At 40.0% G+C, this 20,060-nt stretch overlaps 1 protein-coding gene across 6 annotated transcripts in view; it reads left to right on the plus strand.

Annotated features, from left to right (window-relative positions):
• Nucleotides 1-20,060, plus strand: part of LOC128700381 (rhotekin-like) — a 102,602-nt gene that overhangs the window by 68,498 nt on the left and 14,044 nt on the right. For 2 of the 6 annotated variants that reach the window (XM_070100138.1, XM_070100139.1), the window contains exons 2-3: nt 11,842-12,219; nt 14,449-14,657. In XM_070100138.1, the coding sequence (XP_069956239.1) occupies nt 12,100-12,219; nt 14,449-14,657 (329 nt within the window). In that variant the 5' untranslated portion in view covers nt 11,842-12,099. Of the gene's footprint in view, nt 1-1,622; nt 1,643-11,841; nt 12,220-14,448; nt 14,658-20,060 lie in introns of those variants that run through there. The other 4 variants (XM_070100142.1, XM_070100141.1, XM_070100140.1 and 1 more) reach the window with 3 other exon arrangements.

A 20,060-nucleotide genomic window follows, 5' to 3' on the forward strand; every position in this document is an offset into this window, starting at 1 on the left:
GGTGTATATAATCAGGTATCTTTTCTGTGCTTCATAGGGTACATTTTAAGTACTTTAGGTATTCCCAGTAATATAAATGGTTCATTAATTATGCTGGCAATAAACAATCTCGGCGCAAATTAGCTATGTTATTTCTCCCTTAGCTTGGTTGCTAGCCCACTCAGTTCTCACACTTAGGTCCAGGGGTTGATTCCCGGTACGACGTGTTTCCTTAAGGCACTGCTGTCCATGTTCACCTATCAATAAAATAGGTATTTGGGTGTTAGTCGACTGGTGTGGGTCGCATCCTGGGACAAAATTTACCTAATTTGCCCGAAATGTTCAGCATAACAAGGGTCTCTATATAGTATGTCATTGATGTCAGCTACCTGGTTACCTGGAGGTTATTCCGGGGATCAACGCCCCCGCGGCCCGGTCCATGACCAGGCCTCCCGATGGATCAGGGCCTGATCAACTAGGCTGTTACTGCTGGCCGCACGCAGTCCAACGTACGAGCCACAGCCCGGCTGATCCGGCACTGACTTTAGGTATCTGTCCAGCTCTCTCTAGGCACGGCTATATACCTTGTACATGTACTTGTAGAAATAGGATTATTATTGAACGGGGCTTTGTGGGCACAGAGCAGTATTTCAGACGCGAGTATTAATTATTAGTCTAATACCATTATTGGCGCTTTCTCTTGTTTTACAAGTCCCCATATCTAGTGTCATTTTTCTGGTCTCTTTTGCATTTATTTGCTTTGTGTTTCTAGAGGACAACATTCGACATTATTAGTCTTAATTCTCTACCCGTTTCTTTTGTTCTGCGCCGTATATTCTGTGCTCGTCTAAGGTTTTTATTTTTCTCATATCTATACAGTTGAAATTTTGCACCATTAAACATGGTTACTTTCATTTGCTCATAACTCGAAAACTTTACACAAAGGATAACAATTTTTTTTACATGTATCTATTGTACTAGGTTATATTGGATTGGAGTTGGTATAACTTTACACTAATATAGCAAAGCGCCTAGTAGTTATTGTATGTAAAGGTACACTAAGTACTGAAATTACAATAACATGGTTTATACGTTACTTGTATGTGGATGGTGGGGAAGTGATGGTTGAGGGAGCAGCAGTTCTTAAGACGGCGGCGCTAGGGTGACAGTTTTTTCGTGTCCCTGCCAGCCTTCCTCTTCCTCCTTCATTCTTCACATATACACACAAAGTGACTTCTCTTTTTGACTCAGATATCGGTAATGGGAACTATGCATCACCTTGCCTAATTCTGGGAAACAAATAATGAAAAATTTCCGTGTATTTCTTGACATTAGAACTGCTGATCATGTCTTTGGTAGCTCACCCTCCTTCCTTACCCCAACCCTTCTCCTTTCCTGGCCAGCTCACAGTTGCCATATTCATTTATATACAGTTGTGGTGGGGTCTTCAGTTACCAGACTTGATTAATATAAATTGTGTCGTAAGACCTGCCACCTTGAATGTTTTTTTCTGATGGAAATGATATATGTGATTATGGAAATATGATGCTTGTGGGGCGAGAGATCACATAAGATGTTAACTGGTGTGAGGGAGGGCGGTGTTAGGTAAAACTGGCACATGTGTTCATTCAGTAGCTGAGTGCTGGTGGTGAGGGAAGGATAGGTACGTCTCTCGTCTCCATGCGTCTCTCCACACGCAAGTCTTATTTCTTAAAGAAAACTCAAAATACACTTAGTAGTGAATCGTAATAGTGCGGTGAAAATCTAATTGAAACTTGTTATTGCTGCAAATCATCACTAGTGCGAGAAACATTTGTTTTTAATGCAAGAATTAATACTGAAAGTGTGCAGGGAATTCGGAAGTGTATCATTAATATAAAATGACTGTTAAAATGATGTATGCGTCGGTGCAGACCTAAAGTGTTCATCAGTACTGAATAAATCACATTTATTAGTTTCTACAGTTCATCAGCTCCAGACTCCACCAGTATTTATGTATACATAAAACTATTGTGTGTACTAAGGTATGGGTGTGTGTGGGAAACAAGCAGGTTGCAACACTAGGGTTGGAAACAGTAAATGTATAAAAGGCATTCAGCATGAAGTTATAAATAAAGACAATAGAACAGGTCAGAAAACAAAGGGGGACAGCAGAGGGCAGCAAGGGACTAGCTCCCTTAAGGTTTACTATACTAATAGCAGGAGTGTTAGAAATAAGATAGATGAGCTAAGATTAATTGCAAGTGCAGGAAACATAGATATTATTGCTATAACAGAGACCTGGCTCAATCTGAAAGATAGAGAGATGCCATCTGAATGTCACATACAAGGCTATAAATTATTCCACACTGACAGGGTCAACAGGAAAGGTGGTGGAGTAGCGATGTATGTCAGAGACAATTTAAATTGTTGTGTTAGACAAGATATTAAATTAGAAGCGTCAGCCACTGAATCTGTTTGGTTACAGCTTCTCGAGGGCCGAGAAAAACTAATTTTGGGTGTGATTTACAGGGCCCCAAATCTTGATAGGGAGTGCAGTAAACTTCTATGGGACGAAATTCGTAAGGCATCTACATACGAAAATGTTGTGCTAATGGGAGATTTCAACTATAGACAGATTGACTGGAGCAATTTGACAGGAAATTTAGAGTCGGGTGACTTTCTTGATACGATCCAGGATTGTTTTTTAAAACAGTTTGTGACAGAGCCAACTAGGGGAAATAACCTCCTTGACTTGGTTCTTGCCAGTAGGGAAACACTAATTAATGATCTTGAGGTTAATGATGAGCTTGGGGAGAGTGATCACAAATCACTCAGTTTTAACATATCATGGAATTCCCCTAATAATGGCAATCAAGTCTCCGTCCCTGACTTTCGCTTGGCTGATTTCATAGGACTGAAAAATTACTTAGGTGGGCTGAACTGGAATGACCTGACTAGGGGTCAGGTAGGTGGTGATGGTTGCCGATATGATGCTTTCCAGGGCATAGTTCTAGCTGCTCAGTCAAATTATGTTCCAAATAGGGAAATCAGATCAAACAAAAATGATCCTAAATGGATGAACAATAGATTAAAATATCTGATTGGTCAAAAGAGAGGCATATATAGGCAAATCAAAAGAGGAGAGGGGCAATTAAGAAATCGATATATTCAGTTAAAGAGAGAAATAAAAAAGGGAATTAGAAAAGCAAAAAGAGATTATGAGGTTAAAGTTGCAAGAGAATCGAAGACTAACCCAAAAGGATTCTTTCAGGTATACAGAAGTAAGATCAGGGACAAGATAGGCCCACTCAAAAGTTCCTCGGGTCAGCTCACTGACAGTGATAAGGAAATGTGTAGAATTTTTAACACATACTTCCTCTCAGTTTTTACACAGGAGGATACCAGTGATATTCCAGTAATGATAAATTATGTAGAACAGGACGATAATAAACTGTGCACTATTAGGGTCACAAGTGACATGGTCCTTAGGCAAATAGATAAATTAAAACCTAACAAATCCCCAGGCCCTGATGAACTGTATGCAAGGGTTCTAAAGGAATGTAAAGAGGAGCTTAGCACACCTTTGGCTAATCTTTTCAACATATCACTACAAACTGGCATGGTGCCAGATAAGTGGAAAATGGCAAATGTGATACCTATTTTCAAAACAGGTGACAGGTCCTTAGCTTCGAACTATAGACCAATAAGCCTAACCTCCATAGTGGGAAAATTTATGGAATCAATAATTGCCGAGGCAGTTCGTAGCCACCTTGAAAAGCATAAATTAATCAACGAATCTCAGCATGGTTTTACAAAGGGACGTTCCTGCCTTACGAATTTATTAACTTTTTTCACTAAGGTATTTGAGGAGGTAGATCATGGTAACGAATATGATATTGTGTATATGGACTTCAGTAAGGCTTTTGACAGGGTCCCACATCAGAGACTATTGAGGAAAATTAAAGCACATGGAATAGGAGGAGAAATTTTTTCCTGGATAGAGGCATGGTTGACAAATAGGCAGCAGAGAGTTTGCATAAATGGGGAGAAATCAGAGTGGGGAAGCGTCACGAGCGGTGTTCCACAGGGGTCAGTGTTGGGCCCCCTGCTGTTCACAATCTACATAAACGACATAGATGAGGGCATAAAGAGCGACATCGGCAAGTTTGCCGATGACACCAAAATAGGCCGTCGAATTCATTCTGACGAGGACATTCGAGCACTCCAGGAAGATTTGAATAGACTGATGCAGTGGTCGGAGAAGTGGCAGATGCAGTTTAATATAGACAAATGCAAAGTTCTAAATGTTGGACAGGACAATAACCATGCCACATATAAACTAAATAATGTAGATCTTAATATTACGGATTGCGAAAAAGATTTAGGAGTTCTGGTTAGCAGTAATCTGAAACCAAGACAACAGTGCATAAGTGTTCGCAATAAAGCTAATAGAATCCTTGGCTTCATATCAAGAAGCATAAATAATAGGAGTCCTCAGGTTGTTCTTCAACTCTATACATCCTTGGTTAGGCCTCATTTAGATTATGCTGCACAGTTTTGGTCACCGTATTACAGAATGGATATAAATTCTCTGGAAAATGTACAAAGGAGGATGACAAAGATGATCCCATGTATCAGAAACCTTCCCTATGAGGATAGACTAAGGGCCCTGAAACTGCACTCTCTAGAAAGACGTAGAATTAGGGGGGATATGATTGAGGTTTATAAGTGGAAGACAGGAATAAATAAAGGGGATGTAAATAGTGTGCTGATAATATCTAGCCTAGACAGGACTCGCAGCAATGGTTTTAAGTTGGAAAAATTCAGATTCAGGAGGGATATAGGAAAGTACTGGTTTGGTAATAGAGTTGTGGATGAGTGGAACAAACTCCCAAGTACCGTTATAGAGGCCAGAACGTTGTGTAGCTTTAAAAATAGGTTGGATAAATACATGAGTAGATGTGGGTGGGTGTGAGTTAGACCTGATAGCTTGTGCTACCAGGTCGGTTGCCGTGTTCCTCCCTTGAGTCAATGTGACCTGACCTGACTAGGTTGGGTGCATTGGCTTAAGCCGGTAGGGACTTGGACCTGCCTCGCATGGGCCAGTAGGCCTTCTGCAGTGTTCCTTCGTTCTTATGTTCTTATGTTCTTAAGTAGTAGTAGTGTACACACAAGTTGTGTCCTGCCTTAATGTGTACACCAACTTATTGCCGTGGTAACTGAAAGTGACATTCCCATCAGGCTGTGTGGGGGTAGTGGGCATGTGTTGTCAGGCTGTGGGGTAGTGGGTATGTGTTGTTCAGGCTGTGTGGGTAGTGGGTATGTGTTCAGGCTGTGTGAGGGTAGTGGGTATGTGTTCAGGCTGTGTGAGGGTAGTGGGTATGTGTTCAGGCTGTGTGGGGGTAGTGGGTATGTGTTGTTCAGGCTGTGTGGGTAGTAGGTATGTGTTCAGGCTGTGTGAGGGTACTGGGTATGTGTTCAGGCTGTGGGGGTAGTGGGTATGTGTTATTCAGGCTGAGGGTAGTGGGTATGTGTTCAGGCTGTGTGGGGGTAGTGGGTATGTGTTGTTCAGGCTGTGGGGGTAGTGGGTATCTGTTGTTTTCGTTAAGTTGGACCGAGTGGAGGAAGTGGTCATGACATTATTTTTTCCAACCCTCTTCCTAGTGTTAGATGCGAGGTGAAGGTCGGAAGATGCCCTCTAGTGAGGACGATGTTGAAGTATAGCTCTTGGTCACTGTTATCTTAGTAGTGTTAAGCCACTAAGCTCCTTCCATGGCAATTAGACCTTACCCTTGTCATTTAGTATTGTTTACCAGTATCATGTTTGACCTGGCTATCTCGCCTTTTTTTTTTATTCCATTTCGATAATGGTCCATGACATGGAAGCATCGTCAGTTTTTATTTAAAGTTTGTGGATTGTAATTTTGTATTTCTCCAGCCACAGTATTGGTATTTGTTATTCGCTCGTTGATGGTGATTTGTTGAAAATGTTTTTATCAATGTTACTTCCGAATATTCAATCGTGACGCTTAGTGTGATAACGTAATGTTTGTCGTTTTTCTAATTACCGAGTTTGTATGTGGTATTGTGACGGATGCAAGTGCTATGCTAAAAGTATTGTATTAGATTGTAGAAGATTCTGGAGGGACTGGCCCCTAATATGCACACAGAAATCACTCCATACGAAAGCAAAAGACTTGGCAGGCGATGCAACGTGCCCCCAGTGAAAAGTAGGGGCGTTACTGGTACACTTAAGAGAAAACGCAATAAGTGTCCGGGGCCCAAGACTGTTCAACAGCCTCCCACCAGCAATAAGGGGCATTACCAGTAGACCCCTGGCTGTCTTCAAGAGGGAGCTGGACAGATACCTAAAGTCAGTGCCGGATCAGCCGGGCTGTGGTTCATACGTTGGATTGCGTGCGGCCAGCAGTAACAGCCTCGTTGATCAGGCCCAGATCCACTGGGAGGCCTGGTCGTGGACCGGGCCGCGGGGGCGTTGATCCCCGGAATACCCTCCAGCTAGACTCTAGGTAGGTAGATTGGAGAAAAGGACTCCACAAGGACCAGGAAGTCACTACCACCACCACAACTGCCCTCGAGTATCTCTCAAAACTGTAAATGTCTCAGAGCCTCAACGCTACTTCCTTTTGTCAAATATGTCTTGTTACCATTCTTTAAATGAATTTAGTTACTATTAAGAAATATAATATGTAGTAATATCAGTAATATTTGCAAGTGCTTTCTAAATGGATGCCGGTCTGAGATGTAATTACATATAATAGTAATTATAATTACTATTATATGACTACCGGAAGCGACAAAAACTGAAGTGTTGGATGCATATATAACCTGACCATTGACAGTGTAGAATCTTCTAAACAAGAGATGCCAAGCCAATGATGACACTTCAGAAAACTCTTTTTTCACGGCTGGAATATTGTTTGTGTATTAACGATTCCCTTTAATTAAGGCAGACGACGTTAACGAGATGGAAAATGTACAGACCCTTCGCAGTTCATATAAACTGTCAAGTATCTGAATTACTGGGAGCTCAAGTCCCCTAGAACTGTACTCCTTAGAGCATACAGCAGAGGAGAGATGAGCATACTGAAAGAGAACTCAGTAGGTGTTAGGAGACCATGACTCTTCAACACTCCTCTCTTTCATGCATAAGGGGATACTACCAACAAGCCCCTAGCTGTCTTCAAGAGGGAAATCGACAGACTTGTGGTGCATACGTTGGTTTGCGGGCAGTGGGCACTAACAGCTAGATCGATCAGGCCAGCAACCAGGAGGCCTGGTCTGGGACCGATCCACGGGGCGATGGCTTCCGGAAGCAACTCCAGTTAACCATGAACATTAAAATGGTATCTTGGTACAGACCTGCAATCAACTTCGACAACCTCTACTAGTGAGAACGGCTGGATTTGAGAGGGACCTGACCTCCCAACATCTGAGTTCTTACCTCTTCTAGTGACCTACGTCTCACCTCTTGGCGCTATATAAGGCTCCATCCTGTCACTTCATCTCCATATTGTTTCATACTATGGAACAATGCTCTTCTCCAGACTGAGGGACTGACCACCTCAAATACTTTAAGGGTGATGGACTGATTACATCGTCTTCTAGTCTCTTCTGCTTCTATCAACTTTTCTGTACTCGACTGAAGAAGCCTACTGTGTAGGCGAAACGTTTCAAAATAAAGATACCAAACTGTTGCATATGTGTCTTACCTAACAATCCAGTTAACCATAAGTCATAGATTACCTTTAGATAGTTTCGGGGGAGGGGCGGTTACTGGCACACCCCGGCTGATCAGGAGAACTGACTTAGGCACTTGTAAGTTCACTCTGGTAGATAGCTAGAAGCCTGTTAATCGTTTCCCTTATGTATGAAGGGATGATGTTGAAGTCTTGGTTCCCATACATTTATTGAGTTTACCGCACCTCTGCTTTACACTATGGGGTATTTTGCACTGTCTGTGAAGCCCTTTGCGTCCCTTATGTACAGGTTTGGGACCAGTCCCTCCATAATGTTACAGATGTATATTATGATGCATCTTTCTCGGTTGCGTTCATAGCAGTACACGTCAAAGGACTGGAGTATTCCCAGTAATTCAGGTGATTGAGTGAATTTGTGACAATAAAGGCTTTCAGTATAGTCTCCAGATCTGCAATTTCGACTGCCTTCAAAAGGGGCCAACAGTATACAGTAGTATTCCCGCTCTGAGAGAATGTATCTCGAGCGTTAATGTGAGCAGCTTGTTAATGGTTATCAGTTTTTCCTGTGATTACGTTGTTCAGTCACTTCCACTAGATAATGCGTAACTTGCTCGCTCATTATTTTGTGAGGTTGCAGCGGTAATCTGTATCCCTCAAACACCAGTTTGGCAGCCTACCCTCATTTTACTTCGTTCATATTCTTGGGCGGTTCCTAACATCAATATCTGAAAGTTCCCTAGAAAATATACAGGTACTATTTTCGTTATTTTAGCGTAAGGTTATATTAATCAATAAAAACGAGATGGCAGAGTGTAAACCAGCAAACTTTCAAATCCGCACAATTATGACTTGCTGTGTAAGTAAAGGTTGGAGAGAGGACTCCTTTATTAAAGAGCAGTTGTAGAAGCTCTTCAACCCTGAGTGCCCCAGTAGGAAAGTAAACGTTAATATTAAGAGCATAATGCCAAAAATGGAGTCATTTGATATTCTCAAATATTAAGAGAGTATCCCAGTTTGCCTGGGGAATAATTTTCTTTCTTATTTTTAACTCAAATCCTATTATTAGTTTTGGGGGATCAGTATTTGTGGTAGCCGTTTAATACTACTTAAAGGTATAACGCCCACCAATATTAAGACATTTAATTCAGTGGCCTTTATTTTTTCAACTTTTACCCACGAATGGAAACGTAGGAAATAGGTTAAGAAATAAAAGGTTATTGGGATATATTAGGTTGTGTTAAGAACTTAATACAAGCGACCCACTTTTATTCTGTATGCTTGCTTTAGTCTAGAGATAGATTATGAAGTAAGTCTATCAGCAGATATTGAGACTTCCCCCTCACTATTTTTCGTTCTTGTTTATTTTTCATCACCATCTGGTCTTTTTCTCAAGACCACTTTTTCCGTTTCATGCTCCTGTTGCTATTATGAACAATGTTGTAACTTGCTGCTTTTGGTGTGACCACATCTGTACTTCCAGCTGTTTTTTTTTTTTTTTGCAAATAATTGTCCTTAATCTACCTATGAATTTGCATGTAATCCATACGAGTTTGTCGCATGTTTTAATATAATATGAATTTGCATAAATATAGTTTTCCCTTGGTAAGGAGTGAAGCTTGGTGATATCTTTTCCTGTTCTTCCTCTCGTGAAGAGGTCAGGACGGTTTCATTGACGCTGGTGAAGGGCTCTTAATTCGAGAAATTGGAGATGCCCTCCCTTCAAAAAAAAAAAAAAAATACGGAGTGGCGAATGATCAGCTGTTTAGAAAGGGGAGGGGGGGATAAGTTGCATGTTTCTTTGAAGGTAGGTACTTATGTATATGACTCGGTGGCTCTTAAAATATATTCTAAAGTTCACAAATAGAGCTGACAGGTGTCAGGATAATGCAGCCCGAACCAGACCTCATTTCATGCTAACGGTAACGTGAGTGAGGTTAATTTGGTTTTTAGCAATATTGACCACAGCTGGCCTGCACATGGGTTGGTGGGTCACGGTCATCCATTGGTATTCGCTGGAACTTTTTCAGGGGGTAGCAACAGTTTTCAGGGTTTGGAGGGGTATATGCAAACCATTGGTATGATTGACACAGGCCTAATTCAGCGGTCGTGTTCCCTTTCCCATTCCGGTGACTTGCTACCCAGTAAAGGTACAGCAAGTTAGGTTCCGTTCAACTGCTGTAAAGTGAATGCATAAAAAAGCCTGATAATATGTTTACACTCGTATATATTAAGTGAGCAATATAGCTAGGCCTAAAAAATTCATATACAGTACACTCATTACTTAAAATATTTTTATCCTTAGCTTATAGTAAGTGGTGACTTTATTTATTGTAGGAAGCCTGAATAAATGACGAATGGGTATTTTGAAAACCCATATATTAGCAAAACGCTATATAGCTAAGCACTGTAAAACGGGGCTTGCTTGTACTTAAAAAAAAAAATACACAGCCTCTAATGCTTGTTACAGCAACAATTTGAAGTTTAATGGCAGTGTGTTCTTCTCAGCCTGAACCTTACGTGCAATAGGGTTGTGGGTGGTAGGGTAGCAGGCTAATGTGGGTATCATAACGATAGTTCTTTGACAATACAACCAGCCAGCCATTATGGGCTCCCAACATGGTGTGCTGAGAGGGCGGGTGACCCTCATTCCTTCCCTCCAGTCATACTAGCGTGCTGTACGCTCCCTCCTGCATCAATACATCATACAAATACAGCATTCGTATTATTACACAAGAATACAGGAACACCACAATGGTCTTACTGGTCCATGTTAGGCAGGTTCTACTCGTACCTAATCATTGCCATTCATTTGTCAAATCTATTCATAAAGCTAGCCATTCGTCGTGATTGCTGGTATATTTACTGTGTTGGTGAGGAAGTTACGGGAACGTCAGTTCATGTGTGACGATAACATCTTTTGGCGCCTTCCCAAAACTGATGTCGCGGAGACCACTTAAGTTAAATTGATCATAATTCTGAGAGCGTTCTTTGATAGTGTCAGGTGTCTAAACTCGTGTAAGCTAATTTTATTAACTGCCAGTTGTGTATTTGTCCCCTCTGTCTTTTCATCCCTCCCGTGCTGGAGAAGGGCTCTTGACCCAATGAAATAGGGTTGAACCTGATTACCGTCCATACTGTTGTATGACCCGTCACGGTAAGATTTTGTTCGGATTTTTATCCCAAGAGGGTTTTCACCCAGGTTAACCCTGGAAAATTCAATGCGTCACCGGGAACTGTCTTATCTCCATTCGGATACTTCAGTCTCCTTCCCAGGATGCGACCCATAACAGTCTGCAAACACCCAGGTATCTGATTATTGCTAGGTGAATGCACAAATAATAGGAGAGAGCAGCTTACGACGACGTTTCGGTCCGGCTTGGAATTGTGGCAGGCATAAACGCGTCCAACGCTTCACCTGTGCCAAGAAGCGATCATGGTCCCTCAGTGTGTGAGCTGAGGACGCTACCAACTAAGCCACGAACAAACTCTGTTCTGGGTTTACACTTGTGGGGAAAACGTAGGATTGTGGAATATGACTGTAGTGAACAAAAAGGAAAACAGGAATATAGGGACATAAATACCGTGCTGAAATATCTAAGCAGGTCAGGACTCGCAGCAATAGATTAAGGTTGAACAAATTTAGACTTATGAAGTATATAGGGAAATATAGGTTTGAAATTAGATTTGTAGATGGGGGTGAATATTAAAATGGTATAAAATACCGACAGGTTGTTAGGTAAGACACACTTGCAACTGTTGCATGTGTCTCTTACCTAACAACAGATGAGGGGGGGGGGAACTTCCATGTAGCGTTATTCTGGCGAGAACTTTGAGTAGATTTTAATGTAGGATTACAGCAGTGTTCATTCGTTATAATGCTCTTAAATGTAGCAAGCTCGTAAGACAGGAACAGGATTTTCCATCACTAAATGGGTTCTGGTTAAGATAGGATTGTCCATCTATCAAAAAAAAAAAAAAAATTATGAAGTGAGGGAGCCTAGCATTTAGTAGGCAAGGGTGGCCCTGTGTTTAGCGTTCTGGTATTACAATAGCCATACACCGACAAAATTATCTTCGCCCAAGCCTTGCTCAAGCCTTTTAGACGCCAGTATCCTGTTTCTAGATGACACTCCTCTGAAGTTTGTTTATTTTCAAGCAGGGTCTTTGACTTCCAGGAAATAACTTTGCAGAAACATTTCATAGAAAAAAAATATAGAAACTATTTCGTATAAAAGGAAAAAGTTGTCGAAAAGATAATTTTTCAGAAACTACCCTCGTAAAGTTTGTTGTAAGTGGAAGAAAGACTACCATAGTGTGTAGTGTTAAGAGTATTATTGTGGTGTTGAGTATGGTGGTGTGTGGCGAGCCGTGACACTTGTTTACTCACGGTAACTGCCTTAACTACCACACCACCACCATGACTAGTCTTCTCACCACACTGGCTGGCTTATCCTTAAGGGATCCGCCCCCGGGCAAGATAGAGATTCTGCAGGACCTCGACCTCTACTACATCAAGCAGCTCGCCCACAATTTTAAGGTGAGTTAACCTTCCACCATCAAGGGAACGTTAGAAAATGAACGTTGACCCATCCTAGGATGGTTTGTCATTATAATGATCTAACCTATTTTTACATAACATATAACCGAAAGATTTTCCTCCGCGATACTAGGTTGGTTGTTCTGTTCATCTGCAACTATATGAACTAGTGCTAATTATTATTATTATAGATCAGAATTTACTTGAATCGTCCATTGCTTAGAGCTTTGCCTTCTATGTTTAATCACCGTATCAAAGCTGATTACCTTCTCTTCCCAAGGCGTTGTATGAGTGATACATTGTAGCTTTATATATAATAAAATATGTGTAGTAGTAATTATTGTCAAGGACACTTGACGTGTGGGTGTGTACTCACCTAGTTGTGGTTGCAGGGGGTCGATTCATAGCTCCTGGCCCCGCCTCTTCACTGGCTGCTACTGGGTCACTCTCCATGCACTATGAGCTTTATCATACTTCTGCTTAAAGCTATGAATGGATCCTGCCTCCACTACATCGCTTCCCAAACCATTCAACTTCCTGACTACTCTGACAGAAGAAATACTTTCTAACATCCATATGATTCATCTGAGTTTTCAACTTCCAATTGTGTTCCCATGTTGCTGTGTCCCATCTCTGGAACATTGTCTCCGTCCACCTTGTCAATTCCTCTTAGTATTTTATATGTCGTTATCATGTCCTCCCTATCTCTCCTGTCCTCCAGTGTCATCAGGTCGATTTCCCTTAACCTCTCCTCGTAGGACATACCCCTTAACTCTGGGACTAGTCTTGTTGCAAACCTTTGCACTTTCTCTAGTTTCTTTACGTGCTTGGCTAGGTGTGGGTTCCAAACTGGTGCCGCATACTCCAATATGGGCCTGACGTACGTGGTGTAGAGAGTCTTGAACGATTTCTTGTTAAGGTGTCAAAACTATTATTAGGTTTGCCAGGCGCCCATATACTGCAACAGTTATCTGGTTGATGTGTGCCTCAGATGTGCTTGGTATGATGCTCACCCCAAGATCCTTTTCCTGGAATGAGTTTTGACCACCTAGACTGTACTCAGTCTGCGATCTTCTTTGTCCTTCCCCAAACTTTGACTTTGCACTTGCTGGGGCCAAACTCCAGGAACCATTTATCGGGCCAGGCTTGCAGCCTGTCCAGATCTCCTTATAGGCTTACTTGAGCCTCGTCCACTTGTATTCACCTCATTATTTTCACATCGTCTGCAAACAGGGACACCTGAGTCTATCCCTTCTGTCATGTCATTCACATGTACTAAAAACAGCACCGGACCTAGGACTGACCCTTGTGGAACCTCACTCGATCCATGCACCCACTCTGACACCTTGTCACGTACCAACACACGTCATTTCCTTCTTGTAAAGTATTCCCTGATCCTTTTGCAGTACTTTCCCTGCTGCTCCTCCCTGCTCCACTGACTTTTCAACCAGCCTCTTGTGTGATACTGATGTCAGCGACGTAGGTCTGTAGTTAGTGCTCTCCCCCCCTCCTTTCTTCGGGCCCGTACTCACTTATTTGGGGTTGCAGGGGTCGATTCACAGCTCCTGGCCCCGCATCTTCACTAGTCGCTACTTGTTCCACTCCCAGCTCCATGAGTGTGTCCCTATCCGTTGTCCCCCATATGGATTTAGTGCTGTGTGTATATAATTAACAGAGTAGGGTCAGAAATCTTGCTTAACCTTTGCGAGATAGAATATTGATGCAAGGGATTAACTGTGATCATGCTTTTGTGTAAATGACTTCTGCTTTTGTGTATAGGGCCTCTACTTTTGTGTATAGGGCCTCTACTTTTGTGTATAGGGCCTCTACTTGTGTATAGGGCCTCTACTTTTGTATATATGGCCTCTACTTTTGTGTATAGGACCTCTACTTTTGTGTATAGGACCTCTACCTTTGTGTATAGGACCTCTACTTGTGTGTGTATGCACGACTGAACTAGACCTATACTTATGTTTGTAATATGCCTCTACTTGTGAATGCATGATGACATTTATGTATGAATAACTGTATGTCACTACAGTTATTCATTGATGTGTTAAAGAAAGGGATGCAATCTTGATGCAAAATGTATTGAGACACTTCTTGTTGCATTGTCAAAAGCTACATGTTATTCACATTAATGAGAGTTTTTGCAGATTATTTCACTCATACACAGCTCCATTGTTCAACTAGTGCTTTCGTATGCAACTAATCACTTTGTCCTTGCAGGAATATGACTTGGAGCAGAGGATTGCCTTGGAGATCAAAATGCGTGAGGGGACCACTAAGTTACTAGCAGCGTGTGGGGCCCAAGGATCTCATGCTAACCTGCCTCACACTTTGGAGGCAGCCAAAAACCTTCTCACCTCCAATGAACGCATGACAGCCTACATGGCAGAACTCCAACGCAGGAGGAACTCCTGCCTGCCACATGATGGGTAAGTTCTTGATGCCATGTCAATTTATGGTTGCGTTTACCACCTGCACTCTTTCATCCCTGGTTGTTTTAACTGTGATTGACTTATTTACTGTAATTTTGTCATTTTGACACTACATTTCACTACTTTGCAACTAGATTTTCTCTTATGCTGTAATTGTATTGTCTGTCTATTTTCAGTGTCATATTTGCCATTCTCTCCTTGAAACACTAATGCATTTCTCCTTTCTTTCTTTCTTTCTTTCTTTTTCTTTCTTTCAACACACCGGCTGTATCCCACCAAGGCAGGGTGGCCCAAAAAGAAAAACGAAAGTTTCTCTCTTAAATTTAGTAATTTATACGGGAGAAGGGGTTACTAGCCCCTTGCTCCCGGCATTTTAGTCGCCTCTTACAACACGCATGGCTTACGGAGGAAGAATTCTGTTCCACTTCCCCATGGAGGTAATAGGAAATAAACAAGAACAAGAACTAGAAAGAAAATAGAAGAAAACCCAGAAGGGCGTGTACATATATGCTTGTACATGTATATGTAGTGTGACCTAAGTGCAAGTAGAAGTAGCAAGATGTACCTGAAACCTTGCATGTTCATGAGACAGAAAAATGGACACCAGCAATCCTACCATCATGTAAAACAATTACAGGCTTTCGTTTTACACTCACTTGGCAGGACGGTAGTACCTCCCTGGGTGGTTGCTGTCTACCAACCTACTACCTATAAAGGTGTTTCTAGAGTGTGTATAATATATATATATATATATATATATATATATATATATATATATATATATATATATATATATATATATATATATATATATATATATATATATATAAAGATAGGGAAGTTTTTATTGCATTTATGGATTTAGAAAAGGCATATGATAGAGTGGATAGAGGAGCAATGTGGCAGATGTTGCAAGTATATGGAATAGGTGGTAAGTTATTAAATGCTGTAAAGAGTTTTTATGAGGATAGTGAGGCTCAGGTTAGGGTGTGTAGAAGAGAGGGAGAATACTTCCCGGTAAAAGTAGGTCTTAGACAGGGATGTGTAATGTTACCATGGTTGTTTAATATATTTATAGATGGGGTTGTTAAGGAAGTAAATGCTAGGGTGTTTGGGAGAGGGGTGGGATTAAATTATGGGGAATCAAATTCAAAATGGGAATTGACACAGTTACTTTTTGCTGATGATACTGTGCTTATGGGAGATTCTAAAGAAAAATTGCAAAGGTTAGTGGATGAGTTTGGGAATGTGTGTAAAGGTAGAAAGTTGAAAGTGAACATAGAAAAGAGTAAGGTGATGAGGGTGTCAAATGATTTAGATAAAGAAAAATTGGATATCAAATTGGGGAGGAGGAGTATGGAAGAAGTGAATGTTTTCAGATACTTGGGAGTTGACGTGTCGGCGGATGGATTTATGAAGGATGAGGTTAATCATAGAATTGATGAGGGAAAAAAGGTGAGTGGTGCGTTGAGGTATATGTGGAGTCAAAAAACGTTATCTATGGAGGCAAAGAAGGGAATGTATGAAAGTATAGTAGTACCAACACTCTTATATGGGTGTGAAGCTTGGGTGGTAAATGCAGCAGCGAGGAGACGGTTAGAGGCAGTGGAGATGTCCTGTTTAAGGGCAATGTGTGGTGTAAATATTATGCAGAAAATTCGGAGTGTGGAAATTAGGAGAAGGTGTGGAGTTAATAAAAGTATTAGTCAGAGGGCAGAAGAGGGGTTGTTGAGGTGGTTTGGTCATTTAGAGAGAATGGATCAAAGTAGAATGACATGGAAAGCATATAAATCTATAGGGGAAGGAAGGCGGGGTAGGGGTCGTCCTCGAAAGGGTTGGAGAGAGGGGGTAAAGGAGGTTTTGTGGGTAAGGGGCTTGGACTTCCAGCAAGCGTGCGTGAGCGTGTTAGATAGGAGTGAATGGAGACGAATGGTACTTGGGACCTGACGATCTGTTGGAGTGTGAGCAGGGTAATATTTAGTGAAGGGATTCAGGGAAACCGGTTATTTTCATATAGTCGGACTTGAGTCCTGGAAATGGGAAGTACAATGCCTGCACTTTAAAGGAGGGGTTTGGGATATTGGTAGTTTGGAGGGATATGTTGTGTATCTTTATATGTGTATGCTTCTAGACTGTTGTATTCTGAGCACCTCTGCAAAAACAGTGATAATGTGCGAGTGTGGTGAAAGTGTTGAATGATGATGAAAGTATTTTCTTTTTGGGGATTTTCTTTCTTTTTTGGGTCACCCTGCCTTGGTGGGAGACGGCCGACTTGTTGAAAAAAAAAAAATATATATATATATATATATATATATATATAAAAAAAAAATATATATATATATATATATATATATATATATATATATATATATATATATATATATTTTTTTTTTTTTTTTTTTTTTTTTTTTTTTTTTTTTCCAACAAGTCGGCCGTCTCCCACCGAATAGGCAGAACTTGCGATCTTGGCTTAAATAGCAACTCTCATCTTGCCATATAGGACAAGCGAAAATTTGTGTATGCAATAATTTCGCCAAAATCATTCTGAACCTAACTAAAAAAATATATTTCACTGTGTTTGTTTAGTATTAAATTACTGTAAACAAATCTAAAATAGATTTAGTTGGGTTAGGCTAAAATAAATTATTCTTGTTATAATAAGGTTAGGTAAGTTTTCTAAGATTCTTTTGGAGCAAAATTAAAAAGTTCTACATTAACATTAATGAAAAAAAAAATATTAAACGTATAAGAGAAAATTTTAGAAAGGACTTAATTTTAAATGAGTTCTTGCTAAATGACCAGTTTTACATATTCGGCATGACATATACAGGAAGGCCCCACTGTTAGCAATAGAACCAGGCATCAAAAAACAATAAAAAAGTACAATACACACATAGTGCACTCATTACTTACCTTAAAATATTTATAGTCTTAATCTAGGGTGAGACAAGTAGTATTTATTGTAAGAAATCAAGTGTGGTATGTATTGTAATAGCCTCACCAGGCCACCCCACCCACACATACTATTCTATGATATTTAAGCATCCCAGAGCGATAAAATGTATATACAGTTCACTCATTACTTACCTTAAAATATTTGTAGTCTTAATGTAGGGTCAGGAGTAAGTAAATGAGATAAAACGAATAAATGAGAGAGAGAAAGAATGAATACATGAGAGGGGGCAGGCGCAGTTATGTAAACAAACCAGGCGAAGGTAAGTTTTGTAAACAAACGAAGTGTACACGTCTGGTTTGTGTACAAGTTACATTGTGTACAGGTTGTCTCTACATTGATACAGTAGAATTAATAAAGAAGAACACTCCCATTCTCATGTAACATCATTTTGAGAAGAAATGAAGCTCTGAGTGAAGGCAATGGAAATAAGTCACACTGACTTTTTTGGGTTATCCTAGGTTCTCTACACGTATGTTGTTATGTATGATAATCTATGTAACTGTATTTGTGTATACCTGAATAAACTTACTTACATACATACGAAAGGAATAATTTTCTACAGTTACCCCCAGTAACACATTTACTCTTATGTTAGATTAGAGAAAATGTTATTCTTGGCGTCACTTGTACAAGTTATGTGGCTCCCACATCTTATATTTATGTTTATTTATTCTATTGTGGGGTGTATTTATCATCTTTTTATGTTATGTATCGTGTTTATTATATAATTTTGAAAAAAATATCATGGATGGATTAATGAAAATGTGTATATTACCGTAATATACGACATTTAAATGACTCGATGTATGTAAGTTTATTATATATATATATATATATGTATATATATATATATATATATCATATATATATATATATATATATATATATATATATATATATATATATATATATTTATTTATATTATATATATATATATATATATATATATATATATATATATATATATATATATAAGATATATATGATACATATAAGATATATATATAAGATATATATAAGACATATATAAGATAAAGAATCACACATAAAGTGGGAGTTGTCACAGTTGCTCTTTGCTGATGACACTGTGCTCTTGGGAGATTCTGAAGAGAAGTTGCAGAGATTGGTGGATGAATTTGGTAGGGTGTGCAAAAGAAGAAAATTAAAAGTGAATACAGGAAAGAGTAAGGTTATGAGGATAACAAAAATATTAGGTGATGAAAGATTGGATATCAGATTGGAGGGAGAGAGTATGGAGGAGGAGAATGTATTCAGATACTTGGGAGTGGACGTGTCAGCGGATGGGTCTATGAAGGATGAGGTGAATCATAGAATTGATGAGGGGGAAAGGGTGAGTGGTGCACTTAGGAGTCTGTGGAGACAAAGAACTTTGTCCTTGGAGGCAAAGAGGGGAATGTATGAGAGTATAGTTTTACCAACGCTCTTATATGGGTGTGAAGCATGGGTGATGAATGTTGCAGCGTGGAGAAGGCTGGAGGCAACATTAACACCCCTCCTTCAGAGTGCAGGCACTGTACTTCCCATCTCCAGGACTCAAGTCCGGCCTGCCGGTTTCCCTGAATCCCTTCATAAATGTTACTTTGCTCACACTCCAACAGCACGTCAAGTATTAAAAACCATTTGTCTCCATTCACTCCTATCAAACACGCTCACGCATGCCTGCTGGAAGTCCAAGCCCCTTGCACACAAAACCTCCTTTACCCCCTCCCTCCAACCTTTCCTAGGTCGACCCCTACCCCGCCTTCCTTCCACTACAGACTGATACACTCTTGAAGTTATTCTGTTTCGCTCCATTCTCTCCACATGTCCGAACCACCTCAACAACCCTTCCTCAGCCCTCTGGACAACAGTTTTGGTAATCCCACACCTCCTCCTAACTTCCAAACTACGAATTCTCTGCATTATATTCACACCACACATTGCTCTCAGACATGACATCTCCACTGCGTCCAGCCTTCTCCTCGCTGCAACATTCATCACCCATGCTTCACACCCATGTAAATAAATATATATATATATAAATAAATATATATATATATATAAATAAATATATATATATATATATATATATATATATAAATAAATATACAGTGGACCCCCGCTTAACGATCACCTCCAAATGCGACCAATTATGTAAGTGTATTTATGTAAGTGCTTTTGTACGTGTATGTTTGGGGGTCTGAAATGGACTAATCTACTTCACAATATTCCTTATGGGAAAAAATTCGGTCAGTACTGGCACCTGAACATACTACTGGAATGAAAAAAGTTCGTTAACCGGGGGTCCACTGTATATATATATATATATATATATATATATATATATATATATATATATATATATATAAATTATATATAAATAAATATATATATATAAATTATATATATGTAAATATATATATAGAAATATATATATATAAATT

The sequence above is a fragment of the Cherax quadricarinatus genome, chromosome 71 (genome assembly GCF_038502225.1).
Source record: "Cherax quadricarinatus isolate ZL_2023a chromosome 71, ASM3850222v1, whole genome shotgun sequence".
NCBI lineage: Eukaryota > Metazoa > Arthropoda > Malacostraca > Decapoda > Parastacidae > Cherax > Cherax quadricarinatus.